This window comes from Bactrocera tryoni, chromosome 2 (genome assembly GCF_016617805.1).
Source record: "Bactrocera tryoni isolate S06 chromosome 2, CSIRO_BtryS06_freeze2, whole genome shotgun sequence".
Lineage (NCBI taxonomy): Eukaryota > Metazoa > Arthropoda > Insecta > Diptera > Tephritidae > Bactrocera > Bactrocera tryoni.
The window spans coordinates 37,108,101-37,127,382 of NC_052500.1; the positions used below are offsets into that span (position 1 = coordinate 37,108,101).

Below are 19,282 nucleotides of genomic sequence, written 5' to 3' on the forward strand. Positions count from 1 at the left end.
TCATATGTTTGATAAAATTTTACCGGAATTTTCATTTATAAGAAATAAGGAGTATTTACTATGATATATTTCTCAATATGCAAAACGTTTATTCATCTGACCAATTTTCACAAAAAACAGTTCAACTTTAAATTGTAAAAACACAAATTTAATATAATTCGATTTTAATTGATTATTAATCTACATAAAAACTTAATTATTGAAAAGAATAATTTCCATTATTATTTTCAAAATGTTTAAAGTGTAGAGACATAACCCCATGGGTCAAGCTTTTTGTTTAATAACTGCAATGAGGATTCGGATAACTTGGAGAGCAGTTCAGCCAGCTTGTGCTTTGTATAAACTTTATACAGCTGTCGAGTTTCTGAAGCGATTTCGTCTGACAGCTTAACACATCCTTGGTAATCGCCCGAGACGTGTAAAACTTTATGCAATAGAAGTACCATCTCGGGTATGCAGATGCTACGTAATTTTTCTAATTGTATTTGGCGATTCTGCCAATCTAATCCATTGATATTTACAGGATCTTTTGACGTATCTGGATCAATTAACCACCCCTTTTCCGGGAAAAGTAATATATTGAATAATGCATCTCGTGTTACTAATGATAAGTAATGAAATATATTACTAAAATACTACAGTGATTTTATAATTTTTTAACTTACATTTAGTTTGTTCTTCAAGATTTGCTTCCCAACGTTTTAAATCTGCATGATAAACTTGCCCTTTATGCTCTGATGCAACTCGTTCAGTAAAATTTGCGCCAGCTGTGATAACATTTGGTTCCTTTGGTCGATTATGTAATAGACGTGACCATTCCCCAAAACTTTCGATAGCGGTTAAGTAAATTTTATAACTAAGATATTCCTTGATGCTACACTGTTCGCGGCAAGGGAAATTCTCATTGGAACCATATATATTAATAATTTGCGAAAGAGAATCGGTAGGGACAATTTCATAAACTGCGCGTACACATTCCGATTTGTTCTCGCCAAGAAAAGTACGTATCATTGCGTTTGCTTGCCACAACAGCTCGCCACGTTGTGTTGGTAAAAAAGTTAACCATTCCAACGCACTAATTTTTCGCTGATCGAAAGAAGAAATCTCACCAATTTTTAGTTTTGCGTCAGACATGGCAGCTTTCTCGATAATATCTGGTACACGTTGACGAATATTATCAACTGTATAGCGAGTGATATTCTCTACATCAAGCCCAGCATTAATAGCCTCGGTGAGTGCTGCTGAACGACTCGCAGTATCGGTAATTCCTTCTAAGAATTTGGAATATAAAAACATTTGGAATTTTCCTGGTAGTGCAGCAGTGTAAAAAGCAACTAGTTGGGCATCTCCCATTTTTATTAAACAATCAACATAAGCCGCTACTATAAAGTCGGCTGTTTCTTCCTTATCAACACGTCCAATTTGTCGCATAAAAAGTACAATGTGCGTAATGAACCGTAGAATATGAGGGGATAAACTATCTCGTGGATCGTTGGATTTATTAGACTCCTCAACCCAACGCCGCATTATTTGTAGCAATTCTCCTATATTGTCCAATATCAAATACTTTTGTATTATACCGACTTTACTGCAGTTGTAGTCGCGAACGGCAGCGTCTTTGTGAACCGATAGTTCTTCGAATATCTGTTCCAATGACATTTTCGAATTCCAATAAGTATCTGGTAGGGGAAGATAAGCTTTAATGCAGCAAGCCCGTATTTCACTTTCCACACGTATATCAATTTGCACTTTGAGATAAGCCCAAAGTACATCTTCCCATGAAACATTTAATAATGCCTTTAAAGAATCAAGATGACCACAAAAAGCTCCAGCTATTGCGCGGGTATATTCGTCAAATTTTTTGCAGTCAGCCATTAGCCAAGCGCATTTCTTCCAAATATCACGACGCGGATTCCCTTCAATTGGCTGCTTTTCCCTAGTATTAAATTGTGTTTCGTAATTGGGATCTTCATGTAGACGCCAACCCTCTAGTATAGCAGCACGCCATGTTTGTCCACTGTATTTACAAAGAGTCATTGCTTCATCAATTCTTCCTTGACGAATTTCTGCAAAAATACACCGTGATAGACGTAAATTATCTTCCTCGTCCAACGCATGAAGTGGACGACGTTCACGATGTGGAGCATCCGGATCCAACGCTTTGACAATATCTACCCCAGTGCCAAAAGCTACATCACGTCGGTTTTGTAGTTGAAAAAGAGTATTTTCCCAACCTACTGCACGATTTGTAACATGACCAACTTGAGGTTGTGAGTCCTTTCGATTGTAGCATGCTTCAAGCCAATCGACCATCAGTTGGTACTCTCGTAATGTAGAGTTACCTATATATTAAAGAATGTGTTTTTAATGATTATACAAATATATTTATTAATACATACATGCATAGAGTTGGGCAATTACTTCTTTCTCCGAACCTCCTAAAGGTGGCATATTACAATCCATACCAACATCTTCGGCTTGGACCATGATTCTATCCTTGTATAAAGCAAATAACAATCTCCATGTATTAATTTCTTGGTCCAACCATTTGTAATTGTTAATTTGACATTTGGACATAGTTGCATTCTCTCGAAAGGTTTTCTGCAATTCATCAGCTACACCAGCACATGTCTGTATCAAATTTTGTATTGTATCAAAAACTTCAGAGTCATTTGTGCGTCCTTGCAAAACTTCTTGGAATTGAGGAAATAATGAATCTGTTTTTTCCTTAAGTAAGAATAACTTTGTATTTTCCTCTAAAGTGGACCTGTCACTAATGTTGAAAACATCACAAGTAGTATCGTTGTAGTTCCCAAAAAATGTGTCAGAATAATTCAATGACCGTTGGCGTTCCGGTTGATCTAAAACGCGGGACAATTCGTTTGGTAGTAAAGAGATTGAGAGTTCATTAGGGCTTGCACTTTGGTGGGTGTATAATTCTTTAGCTGTTTGAGGTTTTATTTGAACGAGGCTGCGCTTCGAAGTAGTTAATACACTATTTGACATTTTAATAAAATTTGGTAATACAAAATAAATTATTCTTTAGTATCGAGGTAAACGTTGGTATTAAACTGTTCTTTCTTCTATTTGATGTGCTGAACACATAGAGAGCGACAAGGCTTCAAGCGACATCTGTCAAATATTAAAATACACTTGTTCTTAGGGACACAGTTATGTAGTCGTGCAGTTGTCTAAATAACTGTGTCTTTAGGAAAGTGTGTATTTTATTACTTGACAGATGCCGCTCGAAGTCTGTCGATCTATATATGTCCAGCTCTTAACTGTTTGTCTCAAAACAATTGGGAATGCTATTACAGGGTGCTATAATCATCAAAAAAAAAAATAATGGAATAAATTGCCTATTCACAATAGCCTAATCATGCCAAGGAGTATTAAATGATCATCTTATTAATATTGAGTGTATTAATTGAATTCAGCTTTCAATAATTTTAAATGACATTCTCTTTATCAATTTGTAACATTATATTGGATATTCCATAGATATACTTTTGTCTTTCTTTTAATTTAAGCTTAGTACGTAGTAGTAGAAACGTAAAAACTTCATATAAAAAAACGCTTAAGAAACGGTCAAGAAACTTTCCTGCGATAAATTTACTTGTGCTAGTCGCAGCTTTCAAGAAATCTAGTACTAATTTTTGATACATTTTTTCAGTAAAATGTGAATATGGCAAACCTGGTTTTGCGAAGAAACATCCCTGCAAGACGGGTAGTTGTTAGCAAACGTGTAAACGAGTTGTTATTGTTCACTTTTGCATTCGTTAAAATATTTGTTACTTTTGTTCAGAGAGTGGGAAAAAAGTAACACATAGCTATTTAATGTTCAATGGTTATCTCGCTCTAACCAATGGCAAATATCGCATGCTGCCTTGTTCTAACAGAATACATCCATTTGTTAGCAAATCTCTTCACAGTATGTTACGGGTAACAAATTCTTTCGTTAGCGCAAAGCTTACCTATGTGTTATGGATAACAAAAAGTATTTGTTACCCGAATATCTGTTAGTGTTATTATTTTGGTTATCAGTTTGTTACCTTTAACATGTAATCATGTTAGCAGGAACAAGCTGTAACAAGCATTTCTGTTACCCATTTGTTACTCCTAGCAAATTCAATTATTTTAAATAAAAGTCATTTTTTTAAATTATTTTGCTTTATTTAATAATGAAATCAAAATCAGATATTAATTAAATTAATAATATGCCTATTATTATTGCATTCGGCAGAAAAATTATATACAAGTTATTTGAGTACAAAAATTATAATTGTAAAAATTCATATTTTTAAAAGTAAAATTAGACACTTCAACTTAGAACTAATATATACAACTTAAAACTAATATGTACAACTTAAAACTAATATTTACAACTTAAAACTAATATTTACAACTTAAAACTAATATGTACAACTTAAAACTAATATTTACAACTTAAAACTAATGTGTACAACTTAAAACTAATATTTACAATTTAAAACTAATATATATAAGTAATAATAATAAAACTTATATTAGTTTAGCCCTTAGTATATGTTTCTTCTGTTTAAAACGATGGTGGCGTAAGGCCACAAATCTCCGGAGCTCCCCACATATACTGCTTTTATCCTTGTCAGGAAATATATCTAAAATTAAACGTTATAAGTTAAGGCATTCAAATATATACCAGTAAAAAAACTTACCAAAAACTAACCCTACGCACTTTAGTTTTAGTAGGGGTTTCTTCTCCTTGCGCCCCTCTAAATTGTAATGGTACATTACACCGTCTGAAAACAAACCACGAAGTACGCCGTCCACACTGCCTTTTGCGCCCTTTGATTTCAATATTAGCCGCATCTGTAAAAAAAAATTACAGTAAATTATATTACAATCGCATAATATTTAAAAACGAAGTATTTACCATAGCATCCGTGCTTTCCTTTTGGGAAAGTATGTCTTCCACGAAGCGCACGTGCTCTTCCGACGACATGGGCAGTTTCGAAGCGAGCTCCACGTAATGCTTGTCCTCCAAATCACCGGTGATGCGGCTAATTGAATGGTTGCGTCTCTGCCGCTATGACGCGGCATTCGCGCAATAATTTACCTTGCGCCTGTACCTCGGCCTTCTCTGGCATCTAGAAAATTAAAATATAAAAATTAGCTTCTGTTTTAATTTGGTACTGTAATACTGCGTTACTTACTTTGTCTGTTAGGGACTTCTCAATGGCAGTGAGACGGGTCTCAATAGCATTCAGCTTCTGGATTATATCTGAAAAACATAAATGTATTTTTATAAAACAAATACTAATATATTTATATATTAATACATTATACCTGCATGGCCGCCAGACGATGGTGACGGTACCACAATTTCTGATGGTTCTTCTGGAGGAGCGCAAAAAGGTTTGAAAAGGTTTTCTTATTCATTATTTAAAATTAAACTTAACTGATTGATAGGATCCACGTCGAAAACTAAAAAAAAAAATATTATATAATTATTATATAAAATTAAAAATATTAAGTGGTCGTTTAATTAAAAAATATACTATAGCAACAAATATTACTTTGATAAAGATTTTTGATTTGTAAATACTTACAAATAGTATATTACAGGAAGAAAATATAGTTGAGAAGTGTCTTTTTTAAAAGAGAATATCTATTTCTTAATTAATTTTTGTAAAATGAGAAAACATTATAAGGGAAATATTTACTGATTTACCGAAAAATAGTATTTCTGTTTAGGACACATAATTTAACCCTTTTTTACTTGCGACATATCTTTTTGAGATCAACATCCAAGTAAAGAAGTTGTGTATTTCAGCACTAAAGAAAAGACTATATAAATAGTTTAAAAAAATTAAAATGTAAATATCCTTTTTTGAAAAGACACTCCTCATTTGCTTGAAGCTTGAAATGTTTAATTTTAATTTAATTTTTAAAATCCTGCTTAGGAGCAGAAATGCGTATATGTATGTTTATGATGAAACACTAATCTTGTTTTTATTTTAAACAATTTTAGATATTCCGCATGCGAACAGATATCTTGGACGAACAAATGAAAATTTTTAATTATGGAGGAGGTTATCCAGTTCAAGAATTTAAATATTCGAGATATTTGCGTTTAAAGGTGGGTTTCCAGCTCTCAAAAAAAGCAAAAACTTCAAATAAAAAAACGCTTATGAAATGATCAAGAAGTTTTCTGGTGTAAATTAATTTTACACTTACATATATTTCGCTTTTTATGTTCACTAGCACTTCACTAATTCTGAAAAACCTCCTCAATCCGACAATACCCATTTTATTCCCGAAATCCTGGGACGGTATTCTAAAGTCGGCACAATTATAATTGTAACCGCACAACTCGTTTCAATTTAGATTTTAAATTTTTTACATTTACACATGTATGTATGTATATACATACATATATATGTAGATATAAAGTACAAATTACATATTTCACAAAAATGCATAATCTATAGCAACTATTTGAAATAAATATGCGCTATTTAGCTTTACTAATTTAAAACTTACTCTCTTATTTGTTTGTTGTACCCAATATACTTGAATCCTCCAAATGTTTTCTGTAATATTAAAATTTTTAATTGTACACACAACATTCAATTCACAATGCTTACCTTTTTCTCCCTTAAGCCTTTTAGTTTCTCTATACAAAAGAAATTAATAATATACAGATGTTTATATAAATAATAGAAATTAATTATAAAGTATCAAATTATCAAGTAACGAACTTACCTCTTTACGGGGCATCTCGACAGGATAAAATCTATGTCTTGCGAACTGTATTGCCGTGCCTATTGCCTGTGGAGACTCCACATTGCTTATATCTTACAATATATCGCAAACTAATTCGTATGCCATATATCGTAAGCTATAAGCTGTCACTTCAGCAGTTTGACAGCGCAGTTTTCATTTCTATGAAAATTTCGAAGATGCAACATATCCCATTTGCACATATGCCTACGGCATTTTCATTTCGGTAATATGAAAATTAGAAGAGCGAGTATTAAGACTGTTGTGTTATATTATAAAAATAAAGTACATGTTCAAAATAATATTTTTTCAAAAAATTATTATTTAGTTTAATATTGTTAATTTACAGAAAAATTATGCAAATTGGTTTGGGAATAAGCGAAATCTTAAATTTAATAAACTTATACTAGCGAAAATCAAAATATCATTGCTCATATTAAATTTATTATTTTAATTGGTACATAAAATGTATGCCACAATTATGACATAGTAGTCCAAAAATATGTATTCTTATTTTTCCCAGAAATACGTTTGTAAAAACGGATCTTTTTCTTATTATCTTATATTTCCCAGAAATATACATTTGTAAAAAAAGGATCTTTATCCTTTGTTATTATATCATTTTTCCTAGAAATACATTTGTAAACAAAAGGATCTTTATCCTTTTTTTTATTTTCCACATAAAAGATTTAAACAGTTCAAGGGCTCAAAACATGCGCTACATCAGCTACCTACCCAAATGCTGCCTTCGCAAATGATAAAATACATTTTTCAAGAGCTCAAAGCATGCGCTACATCAGCTCGAACCTACCTATCCTACGCCTTTGCGCAAATGATTATCTTATGATAACAAATGCCCACATACAGATTTGGCAATGGCAATAGCAATAGATTTGACAGTTCGCAAGACATAGATTTTATCCTGTCGAGATGCCCCGTTAAAATCCAAAATAAACTGCGCTTTTCTTTTTCTTCTTCTTGAAAAATTGGGCATTCGTCTCTCCTATTCTAGCAAGTTAATATTACAATATGTTTAGAATGTCGATAGTTTTTCTCTATCTTACTTACGTATTCTCCCATTCAATTGAAAATTCCAGAAAATGTAACAGTGTTAGTGAACAGCTGAAAATGTTTCAATGTGTTTGTGCAATCTGTTACCTCCGTCTTGCAGGGATCGTATCAACAATTGTTTCTTGAAGGAAATTCGAAATAATCGTCAAATTCATCCTAAATTAGTTGAAATCATTATTATGAAGAATATTCCATTTTGAAATGTTGTATAAAACCTACCAATCATCAACAACATTTCTTAAATCTCAATGAAAATATTTATGTTACCATACACATACACACCTACATATTACGCACCAAGAATGTTAGAATACAAGATTACGACACTAGTTTACAGTTAGTTTTTTTCGGTTTAGCTCTTGACAATTCTTACAAAAACAAATACATTGTTCAACAATTTCGTGACGTAACAGTTTTGCGTTGAGAAGAACAAGCATATAAATGCATACAAACTGTAAACCGAAAAGTAAACACTTTTTGAAATTCCCAAAATAATATTAATTCATTCGTCTTTGCAGGAAAAATTTCAGTGGAATGTTTAGAATATTGTTGGGAGAAAATATGTATATAATTAGTTTTAGGCACATCCACAATAAATAGAGTAACATGTGTGGAAATTGTTCAAATGAAGAAAACCAGTGTAAGTGTACTGTTGTATTTATTTAAATTTCTAAGCATAAATATATTAATTTTTTGAAATGAAATGTGCAGTGGCTTGTTGTAATAATTATTATGCAATTAAAGGATCGAAAACGAGTTTTTTCAGTTTTCCGGATGATTTAAAAGTTGCCAAAAAATGGGTGTTATTTTGCAAAAGAAATGATATATTTAATACTAAAATAATTTCACAATTCTTTTATCATAATTTCATACATCTGATACATCTGAACTTATAATATATGCATATGTATATTTATATACAACACAAGAAACGTCTTCTCCATTTGAATCACAACTTAATAGACAATTTTATTATCAATAGGCCGATATATTTCTTTAGAAATGATTCAAATCTTTTCACTCAACAATATTCAATCGCTTCACTAAAACTTTTCATTAAAATCGAAAGAATTAATAATATTTTGCGAATTTACAAAAGTGTTTACTTTTCTGTTTACAATTTGCAAGCCATTTGACAGTTTTTTACTCTTGTTCTTCTCAACACGGAACTATGACGTTTCGTAATGGCGGTCGTCGTAATCTTGTATTCTATCATTCAGTATTCTATCATTTGTAGTGGATTTTTGCGTATGTGTTAGTGAAAAATGAAGGTTTGGTTACTTGTAGGTATATACAATGTTAAAAACATTTAATTATTGAGAGCTAACAAGCTTAACCGTGCGATTCTGTACTGTGATACTGTCTCAAGTCTCTAAATTTGAGATTTTGAGTTGGAGACAATTTTTGAGACTTGAGACGATTTTGCTATTCTTTAAGTGACAGACACAAAATCTATTACATTTCATTATTCAGAGATGTTTTTAAACTTGAATGAAAATAAATATGTCGATAACAAACATTAAATTTGCTATAACATAGTCAAAAAACATAATTATCAATAAAAGTAAAAATATATGTTGACTTTGTTTCATAATATTTACGAAATTTATGTAAAATTGATTTATTTTTAACCTTTTCGTGTTTGAGTTGCTTACAAAATAGAAAATAACTACAATCGATTAATATCTGTCATGATCTCTATTCAGTATATTCAAAATGGCAGACAAGAGTTCTTTTTGGTTTTGTGACCTGCTAATTACCAGGTCTCAAGTTTGAGTCAATATTTTGAGACTAACGCTAGAGACTGTTTAGTGAATAGTAACTAGTCACAAATTGAGATTTTACCTCAAAATGTCTCAAATAGAGACTAGAGACTGGTTACAGAATCCCGCTATAAATCCTTTTATTGGGTATTGAAAGGTCAAAAGTCAGTTGTTCTAATATACTTTAAAAAGATTGGAATAGTTTCTCCATATAATAAATAACCACTATTTAGTAATTTTTATTCGTACTAAATTTTGGGTGTTGGGTTGATAAATGCCCAAAAATTATTACTTTTTTCAATCTGGCCATAATGGAAAATGTTATAAAAAATTTTGAGGTGCTCTCACACTGGAATAAGTTTAACATCCCTTTATTCCTAATCAGAGCTGTCGTCACAGCCACTGTAAGTAACTAAAAACTCCCCCTTTAACCCATTTACAGCCAATGGTCGATTTTTCGACCAGCAACTTTGAAAAATCGCCGAGTCGAAAATTATCAAGATATGTCCTGAATGCAATAATTGTATGTCATCTTGCATCTTTCTTGATCTTGGACAAAAATTTTCTTTTACTAATTAATTAATTTTTTTTTTAATTTTATCGGATTTTTGGAAGACCCATTTCTTCCATACATTAAAAAAAAAAATCGGAATGTATTTTTCACGCAGAATGTATTTTTCATCAGATCGGTTGTAGTATAAAATGTTTAGGACTGCGCAAAATTAACTGGTTGATAAATCGACCACCGGCTGAAAACGATACGACAAATATTTCCACAGCGCGACAGACTGCGTTTAATATCTGTCAAATATTAAAATACCACACGCTCCTTATGGACACAGTTATGTAGTTGTGTAGCTGCCTCAATAACTGTGTCCCTAAGAACGTGTGTATTCTAATATTTGACAGATGTCGCGACAGACTGCGCGCTCATTGTGTTCAGCACTTGAGTTTTTTCACAAAAAAGTAGACGCAGGAAGTATCATAATGAAAAACATGCAGGACAAGCGCCGTCTTACAGTTCATACAATTTTTCATAATTACATAACAGGAAATGAAAAAATCGAATAAATACTTGTTCCACTTCATGGAACATTCAAGAGCTTTCTTTCCAGATATTTCTAGAATAGAATTTTCCCAGAAGCTTCCAAGACCACGAATATAAAAAGGAACCCTTCCAGGCAGGTAGTTAGTCGGTTGTTGTTCATGAGCCTGAGCAGGTCTTCCAGTGACATTCGCAGATATGCCCCCCTGCTGTGCGCTAGTAAAGTATTCCGTTCTTGAGTAAAATATTGACAGTGAAATTTTGAGTTTTCTCTTGAATGGCTCGTAATCGTTTCCAACTAATAAAAAAGTATTTCCATGTGAAAAATGTTTATCAAAGGAAACCCCATTCGATTTGGCTTCAAATACTGGGATTTATGATTGTCTGATGGCTATTTGTATTCGTTCATTCCGTACAGCGGTGCAAATGAGATACCGAGTACCCGAGTACAAAAACTGCGGCTTAGGTGAAATGGTCGTACTAAAGTTTTTGAAACAACTTGACGACCACGTGAACATTGTGTTGCGTTTGACAACTTCTTCACTCCTCATAAATTGATGCGTCACCTCACCTTTTTGGGATATTATGCTAACGGAACTATTCGTGACAATCGTACGAATAAAGCGAAACTTACTTCTCATCATCTAAGAAGAAGAACGCGACTGGTTAGACTACACATTTGATTGAAATAATAACGTGCTGATAATAGCCCGATGGAACGACAATTCTGTTGTGACCATTGCATCGAATCATGGCAATTGAACCACTGCATCGTGTGGAGCGATGGAAAGGGGGTAATAAATATTACGTTGATCTGCCACACATCGTAAGATCATACAATAATCGAATGGGTGGTGTTGATCTCTTCGATAATGCCATGAAAAATTATCGAATTCGCGTCCGAGGAAAAAATTGGTATTGGCCACTAATAACAAATGGATTTGATGCTGCAATGGTGACCGCTTGGAAAATTCATTGTGATCTTGTCAAATATGAAAAAAGGGAATGTCACGCACCACCGAAAGATGTATTGCACAAAAAATAGAACTATTTAGAACTATTGGATCAATTACAATTCCGTATTTACGTTGCAGAATCTTTGCTTCGAATGACAATATCGTCGATGTCGTCTTCGGAGACGTTGACTCCACAGTCAACAGCTGTTCGAAAATTCAAAGACACAAAACGCCATTAACTGAAACCTATAAAGTCCCATAACTAAGCACTAAATTAAGATACATATAAAACTCTAATTTGGCACAGAGTAACCAGGGGCACTTGTGACCAAAATGTTTAGAAAAAGTGGGCGTGGCCCCGCCCTCTAATATGTTTAAATGTTTATGTAAAATAGTAGCATAAGAACTAAAATCGGAATATAACCCCGCTCACTCCCCATGTAACGGTACAGTTCAAAACTACTAAAAGCGCGATAAATCAGGGCTAGGGACGCCCTCTACCGAATACAGTCGGTGCGCGCACGTTCCGTCGGGGAGGAAGAAAATCAGTCCTATTACTTAGCGGACACCCTTTATTACCCATAGTGAATTTCGTTTTTCTAACAAACCTTATACCGAATATGTCGGCCAGTGTACGAGTTATATATTTATACATACATATACATATGTAAAATATCTTTCCACTAAATTATTTATTTCCGGCAAACCTTTTTAATTGTTTTCTTGACGAAGGTATCATGAAACTTTTATGGCTGATTTACATACATATAACTTTTGTTTAACGTTGCTTCAGAAATCTGTTTTTATAGAACAACTCAATATACATTTTTTCAAGAGCCCGTTGCATTAAAGTGAAAGCAAAGGAAACTCTCATCTTTTTACGCTGTATCACCATTTTTATTAGAGAGAAACAGTGAAAGCAAAGCGTTCATTCTGGCGTACCCTTTGCTTTCTTCGCTTCGTTGTTATTGTATGAATTGACAACTAAAGCGCGGGAAGTTGTATATGGATGACTAATACCTGATTAAAAACTAAGATATTATGTTGAAACTTAGTTCATAAGAACGGTATTGTCTATGGGCGGAATCGGACCACTGCCACAACCATATAACGCCATTAATCGAAAATGTATGTAGTGGCAGTCGCAAATTAAGATACACAGCTGTAATTTGGTACTTCGAATCGTAATAGGGAGCGGTACCTGTTGTTTGACGATCTTTAAACGATTTCCCTATCAGGATTAATGTGTATACATATGTGGTTTGGGAATACATATATTTTAATTTATAAAGTTGTCATCGCTTTGCAAGAGAGAATTGAACAAAATTGCATTTCTTTCACTTTAACAACCAAATTCAATGCCATGAATGTGCATATAAATGTACGAGTATGCTCTACTTGCTTGTGATGAAAGCAGCAAACACGAAAAATTATACGTCAATTTTTGCGACAACATTGCATGTAAGCTTGTGCGAAGACATTGCATTTCTGTCCTTACACAGCCATATATATAGACATTTCTACCATATACTATGTTTGTAAAATTGTTCACATAGATGGCTTTAGTATGTCTATATTAAGGACCTAGAACGCATATGTAGTCACTATTATCTCCTTCGGTGTTTCAACTTTTCCACAAGCAACGAGCTCGGTACATAGTATCGCCACGAAACACAGAGAGTGCTCAATTGCTATACTCGCAGACATAAGCACTACGGCTAGAACAAAGGATTGCGTTGCGGTGGTTTTCTGCTCACAAACGCTTGTTTCGATTCAAGTCAAGTCTCTTGCGGTGCGAAGACACTGATGACACTTACAAATTTACTTTACGCGCTTGATAACTTTTTTTTAAAAAAAAACGCATAAAATTTGCAAAATCTCATCGGTTCTTTATTTGAAACGTTAGATTGGTTCATGACATTTACTTTTTGAAGATAATTTCATTTAAATGTTGACCGCAGCTGTGTCTTAGGTGGTCCATTCGGAAAGTCCAATTTTGGGCAACTTTTTCGAGCATTTCGGCCGGAATAGCCCGAATTTCTTCGGAAATGTTGTCTTCCAAAGCTGGAATAGTTGCTGGCTTATTTCTGTAGACTTTAGACTTGACGTAGCCCCACAAAAAATAGTCTAAAGGCGTTAAATCGCATGATCTTGGTGGCCAACTTACGGGTCCATTTCTTGAGATGAATTGTTCTCCGAAGTTTTCCCTCGAAATGGCCATAGAATCGCGAGCTGTGTGGCATGTAGCGCCATCTTGTTGAAACCACATGTCAACCAAGTTGCTAACAAACTTTTTGTTGCCAAAAATGGAAGAACTGAACTTGGTTGACATGTGGTTTCAACAAGATGGCGCTACATGCCACACAGCTCGCGATTCTATGGCCATTTTGAGGGAAAACTTCGGAGAACAATTCATCTCAAGAAATGGACCCGTAAGTTGGCCACCAAGATCATGCGTTTAACGCCTTTAGGACTATTTTTTGTGGGGCTACGTCAAGTCTAAAGTCTACAGAAATAAGCCAGCAACTATTCCAGCTTTGGAAGACAACATTTCCGAAGAAATTCGGGCTATTCCGGCCGAAATGCTCGAAAAAGTTGCCCAAAATTGGACTTTCCGAATGGACCACCTAAGACGCAGCCGCGGTCAACATTTAAATGAAATTATCTTCAAAAAGTAAATGTCATGAACCAATCTAACGTTTCAAATAAAGAACCGATGAGATTTTGCAAATTTTATGCGTTTTTTTTTTAAAAAAAGTTATCAAGCTCTTAAAAAATCACCCGATATCTATTTCTAAAGATACACTATTAGCAAAAAAATTCTGAAATTTTTGGAAAAAAAAATATTTTAAACTTGGCCATTGCGACAACATTTCCGGTGGCCCCTCGGCAAAAAGATAAGACCGCGTTGTTAGGATAACTCCTTAGCAGATCTTCTAAAGTGAAACAAGAAAAAACGTTAATTTCGGTTGCACCGAAGCTAAATACCCTTCACAGGTGCATTTCTGTTAGTAACTATGTGTTCAGTTTGTATGGAAGCTATATGCTATAGTTATAGTATAGTATATGCTATAGTCTTCGAAGATTACATTGTTGCTTTAGGAAATAATATATACCAAATTTCGTGAATATATCTTGTCAAATGTGGAAGTTTTCCATACAACCACTTGATTCCGATCGTTCAGTTTGTATGGCAGCTATATGTTATAGTGGTCCGATATCGGCCGTTCCGACAAATGAGCAGCTTCTGGAAGAGAAAATGACGTTTGCAAAATGTCAAAACGATATCTTAAAAACGGAGGGACTAGTTCGTATATATACAGACAGACAGACGGACAGACAGACAGACGGAGATGGCTAAATCCACTCAGCTCAACATTCTGATTATTTACATAAATACTTTACAGGGTATCCGACGCTTCTTTCTGGGTGTTACAAACTTTCGTGACAAATTTAATATACTCTGTTCAGGGTATAAAAATACGTATTTTAGTTAAAATCTTAGCTTAGAACATGGACGAAGGAAAAACGAAAGTGGAGTCATAGCGAACATTTTACAAAAAATTCAGAAAAATTCGCGACATTTTTTTTAATATCCTATTTTCAAAAATCCTTTGTTGAAGTCTTTAGGTAATATCTCAATGACCTGTGTAAAAATTTCATGAAGATCGGTTGAGTAGTCCTCAGAAATCTTGCCAACCGATTTCAAAATCAGGATTTTAGGTAAACCGCATCTAAAGACGGCGCACCTAGCCCTAATGACCTCGAGCTCTCAAGTTCTCAGGCGGTATCTCAAAACTTTTACTCGGATCAACTTGAGAATTTAGGACAATATTCTAGAGTTGTTGTACAATTTAATAAAATAATAAAAAATAGATTTTCAAACTCATTAAGCCATATTTACCCCTTACATAATACACCTCACTCTACAGCTATACTAATTCAGATTGCTTCTTCTTTATTGGCTTCACAGGCTGGAAAGCATTGTGACCTAACCCATACTTCCGCATCAGGTCCTTTTTTTAATATTACTAAAACGGAAACGGAAGGTGTCCATTTGTTTTGTTACCACTACAGCTACTAACGCACGTAGCCGATATGTTCGAGTTATTTTCATGTAGTTATACAGTTCAACTATTCCAACTAGTGCCATATGGCTTGTTACCAACCCATCTCACTAAAAATACGTGTTTCGAAACCAAGCTAGACTAGATATTTACATTTCTGCAAAATCTGAAGAATTTTTGAAGGTTCATTTCATTTTTCTTTAGTCTTTGTACAAAACTATGTTTTGATAAGAGATACTAATTAAGAATATAAGCAGTGTAAGTCCAACACAATATTTAATATTTCGGCGGCATGGTAAGCGACATGGCATGGTAAGCGACACGACATGTATACATACTACAGACTTCCTGAGCATCAAAAAATATTTCCTGATATCTTTCTAAGATTTTTATTAGGCTTACTTAACAAGAGAAAAGGTACAAAAAGATAACGGCAACAATTTTTAAATTAGATTGACTCAATATATGCACTGATTCCATGATACTTGTAGACACTAAAATGTAATGAAATTCCTAAAATTTTAACAACTTCAAATGTTCTAGAAATATTATTCAAAGTGATCAGCCTGGCAGTTCCAGCTTCCCTTCTAGATAAAGTAAGTGAGGAATGCACCGCGACATTCAGCTCTTTTATTGCCCTCAAAGGTATATTGCGCCCCTTCCTTCTAAGAGTTCAACACTTTTTTCTTTCATCACTAACCTCGTAGTTTGTAAGTACAAACTGCATTAGTTGTCCTGCAGCCCTGTCCAAGGACAAAATATAACAACCAATAGCGGAGATGACTTGTGAACTTTGAGTAACAACTCGCAAAACATAACTTTTTAATATACTAAAATTGCGGAAAGCAAAAGACCGCAAAAATAAAACAAGATAAAAGCTATGGCACAACAAATATAAACTTATTTTGTGCTTAACATAGCTATATTTTAAGAACATAAGTAAATAACAGTAGAAAACTTTTAACATAACTTTACTCGAATTCCTAAAAACATAAATTAAGCCAATGAATTATTACTATGAACAAAAAATAGTAAGACTTTGTTCATAATTTTAAAATTCTTAATTAATTATTGAAAATCTATGTCGTCCCTCTCAAAGTTAGTCCCCTTGTCCTCAATACAATTATGTGAATCTTTTTTCTTATCTTCGAAATAGTTGTTAAAGTCAATTTCGGGAGTAGCCTGCAATGCGCATAGCGGTTTTCGTTTAATGCTCTCAATTGACTCAAAGTGGTTCCCACTGAGTGCTTCTTTGAGTTTACTGAATAGGCTGAATTCACTCGGCATCCGTGTAGTATGCGACGGTGCATTATCGAAGTGCGAGAACCAAGACGACCACAATTCCAGGCTCTTTTTCCGAATAGCTGCACGCAAACGACGCATAACACGCAAATTGTATTTCTTATTTACAGTTTGGCTGGCTGGGAAGGAGTTCGGAGTGCAGCACATCTCGATAATCGAAGAAAACTGTCCACTTTGCCTTGATTTTTGACCTGCTTTGACGTGTTTTTTTGGGTTTTGATTCATTTTTTTCACGATATTTGGCCGACTAATCTGATCGTATGTTACCGGATCGTAAGCCTAGATCTATCGTTTACCATAACTAGTTTTAATTCATTTCCAGAAATAACACGTTTTATGCCATCCTGGTAGTCGGAAAGTATTGCTTCGCATACATGATTTGGTAATTAGTGGTGCTTTCACTTTTCTTAGGCCCAAATGATTTTAACTGATCCTTCTGACATTTTAAAGATGCCAGTAAGATCTCTGACTGTTATTCGTTGATTCTCAAGCACCAATTCCTTTATTTTATTGACGTGTTAATCATATCAGTTGTCGTTGATGGCTCTACTGGACGTGATTTGCCGCCAACGTGTTCTTGACCTCTTTGAATAATTTGTACCAATCAATAATACTTGCTCGGAACAAAGTATTATCACCGAAAGCCTTTTTCAGTATTCTGAACGTTTCAGTATAAGAAATTTGGCTCCCCACACAAAATTAAATGGAACTTCTTTTTTTTTAATAATTTCAGACAGCGTAAAAATCGCCGAATGTACTTTAAGTTCTCTAGTATTATCCAGATGTCAAAATACTTCCAAACGATGGAACAGATTGTAATTATTTGGTGCCAGGTGCCAAGTCTAAAGTGGATTCATAAAAACCTTCTAACCAAGCTACCATAGCATCTGACTAGTCTTTATCAATGTTTATCTTTGTCCTGATGGAACATATTTCCTCTCTTATTGCTCAAACCAAGGCTGACTGCTTCTGAGCAATTGCTTTCTTCCGACTGATTAATAGTTGACAGTATATGTAGGTCTGAATTAAGAGTTCAGTCATAGAGAAGCACCATATAGTAACTAATCCCACCAAACGAAACCGTCTGACCATCAATCCTGGAAACCGAGTTCGTATGCTCACCGCAATGTAACTTTTCGTACGATCGTTTTCACTGGGCGTTATCGTTAGTGACTCACTTTTCATCACCAGTAGCCATTCACTTCAGAAAAGGATTTGTATATTTTGTTTTCAGCAGCGATTAGCATCTGCTTAATCGATTCCTAAAGTTTTTACACATTGACTCTTACCGTACAAATATATTGAACTTTTTTTTGTATCCAGTCTATTTAATTGGTGCCATACGGTTATCTTTGGTGTAACTTTTAGTTTCATTAATTATCGATATTTCGATATTTTCTACAATTGGTCATCCATAGTGTGATTGATATCTTTGGTTACAAAACTTGAAGCGAATCAACGGAACCAAAATTGTGTTTGATGGACTAATACAGTATTAGGACATTAAACAGTTTTCACATTCTCCGGCATTTGGCTTTAGTTTTCGCCTTTTTTGGAAGAAAAACTTTAACACATGAAATATTTTCCACCTCCATCCTAGACGTGAACTGAAAACATGCAAAGACGAGAAGTCACAAAACCGGTCGGGATATTTTATAGTATAAAATTGAGTCTTTCTAACGCAAATAGCGTAGTCGAACCGAACTTATATAACGTGTGATAATGAAATTTTATTTTTTTGCTAGACCTAAATACTGGTTGTCGAAAAAGTCTTTTCGTATTTCTAATAACACTTAAAATTATTTTTTTATTTATACTTATAAATAAATAAACATATATGCACCATTTTGATCGACACCTTTTTGTCATTTTTTCGCTAGAATTATTATTCCATAAGTGTAAATCGAAATTTCGATATTTCCAGAACGGAAGCGAGCGAACCTTTATTGTGCTACATGGACTGATACAGCATCGTCTCCGTAAACTTCATAAATTTCAGTGGTGGCTTACATGGAATTTTTCCTTTTTTATACAAAAATTTCAAAATATTGCGAATTTTTCCATTATTTTTTCTCACTTTCAACTTCCCCGAATTGAATTTTTAATTAAGCTTAAAATCTTACCATTTCCACACTGTATGGAATGAGACAATGTGTTTGGTAGCACTGTAGATATACGACTGCAACGACATCTATTGAGAAAATACAAAAAGCCTTTTTCGACTACCAATATTTCAAACTCTCTCTTATACTTAATTTAAATTACTTTTACAATACTTTTCGTAGAAAATTTCATATTCTTGCGACATGTTTTCCA

The 19,282-nt window shown here is 33.9% G+C and overlaps 1 protein-coding gene and 1 pseudogene across 1 annotated transcript; both read right to left on the minus strand.

Moving 5' to 3' along the window:
- Positions 1-229: 229 nt before the first annotated feature.
- Positions 230-3,135, minus strand: LOC120768457 (nuclear pore complex protein Nup107). Its single transcript, XM_040095158.1, has 3 exons — positions 2,400-3,135; positions 666-2,342; positions 230-601 (listed from the first exon to the last, which is right to left on the minus strand). The coding sequence occupies exons 1-3, from the start codon at positions 3,004-3,006 to the stop codon at positions 237-239; spliced, it is 2,649 nt and encodes an 882-aa protein (XP_039951092.1). The 5' UTR covers positions 3,007-3,135; the 3' UTR covers positions 230-236.
- Positions 3,136-4,457: 1,322 nt separating this feature from the next.
- On the minus strand, positions 4,458-6,770 carry LOC120767810 (annotated as a pseudogene).
- Between the last annotated feature and the right edge of the window lie 12,512 nt (positions 6,771-19,282).

Excerpts from the sequence above, each read along its gene's own strand:
- LOC120768457 (XM_040095158.1), bottom strand. The coding sequence starts at position 3,006 with ATGTCAAATAGTGTATTAACTACTTCGAAGCGCAGCCTCGTTCAAATA. Across the intron at positions 2,343-2,399 it reads AATTGCCCAACTCTATGCAT|GTAACTCTACATTACGAGAG; the intron begins GTATGTATTAAT and ends TTTAATATATAG. Across the intron at positions 602-665 it reads TCTTGAAGAACAAACTAAAT|TAACACGAGATGCATTATTC; the intron begins GTAAGTTAAAAA and ends ACTTATCATTAG.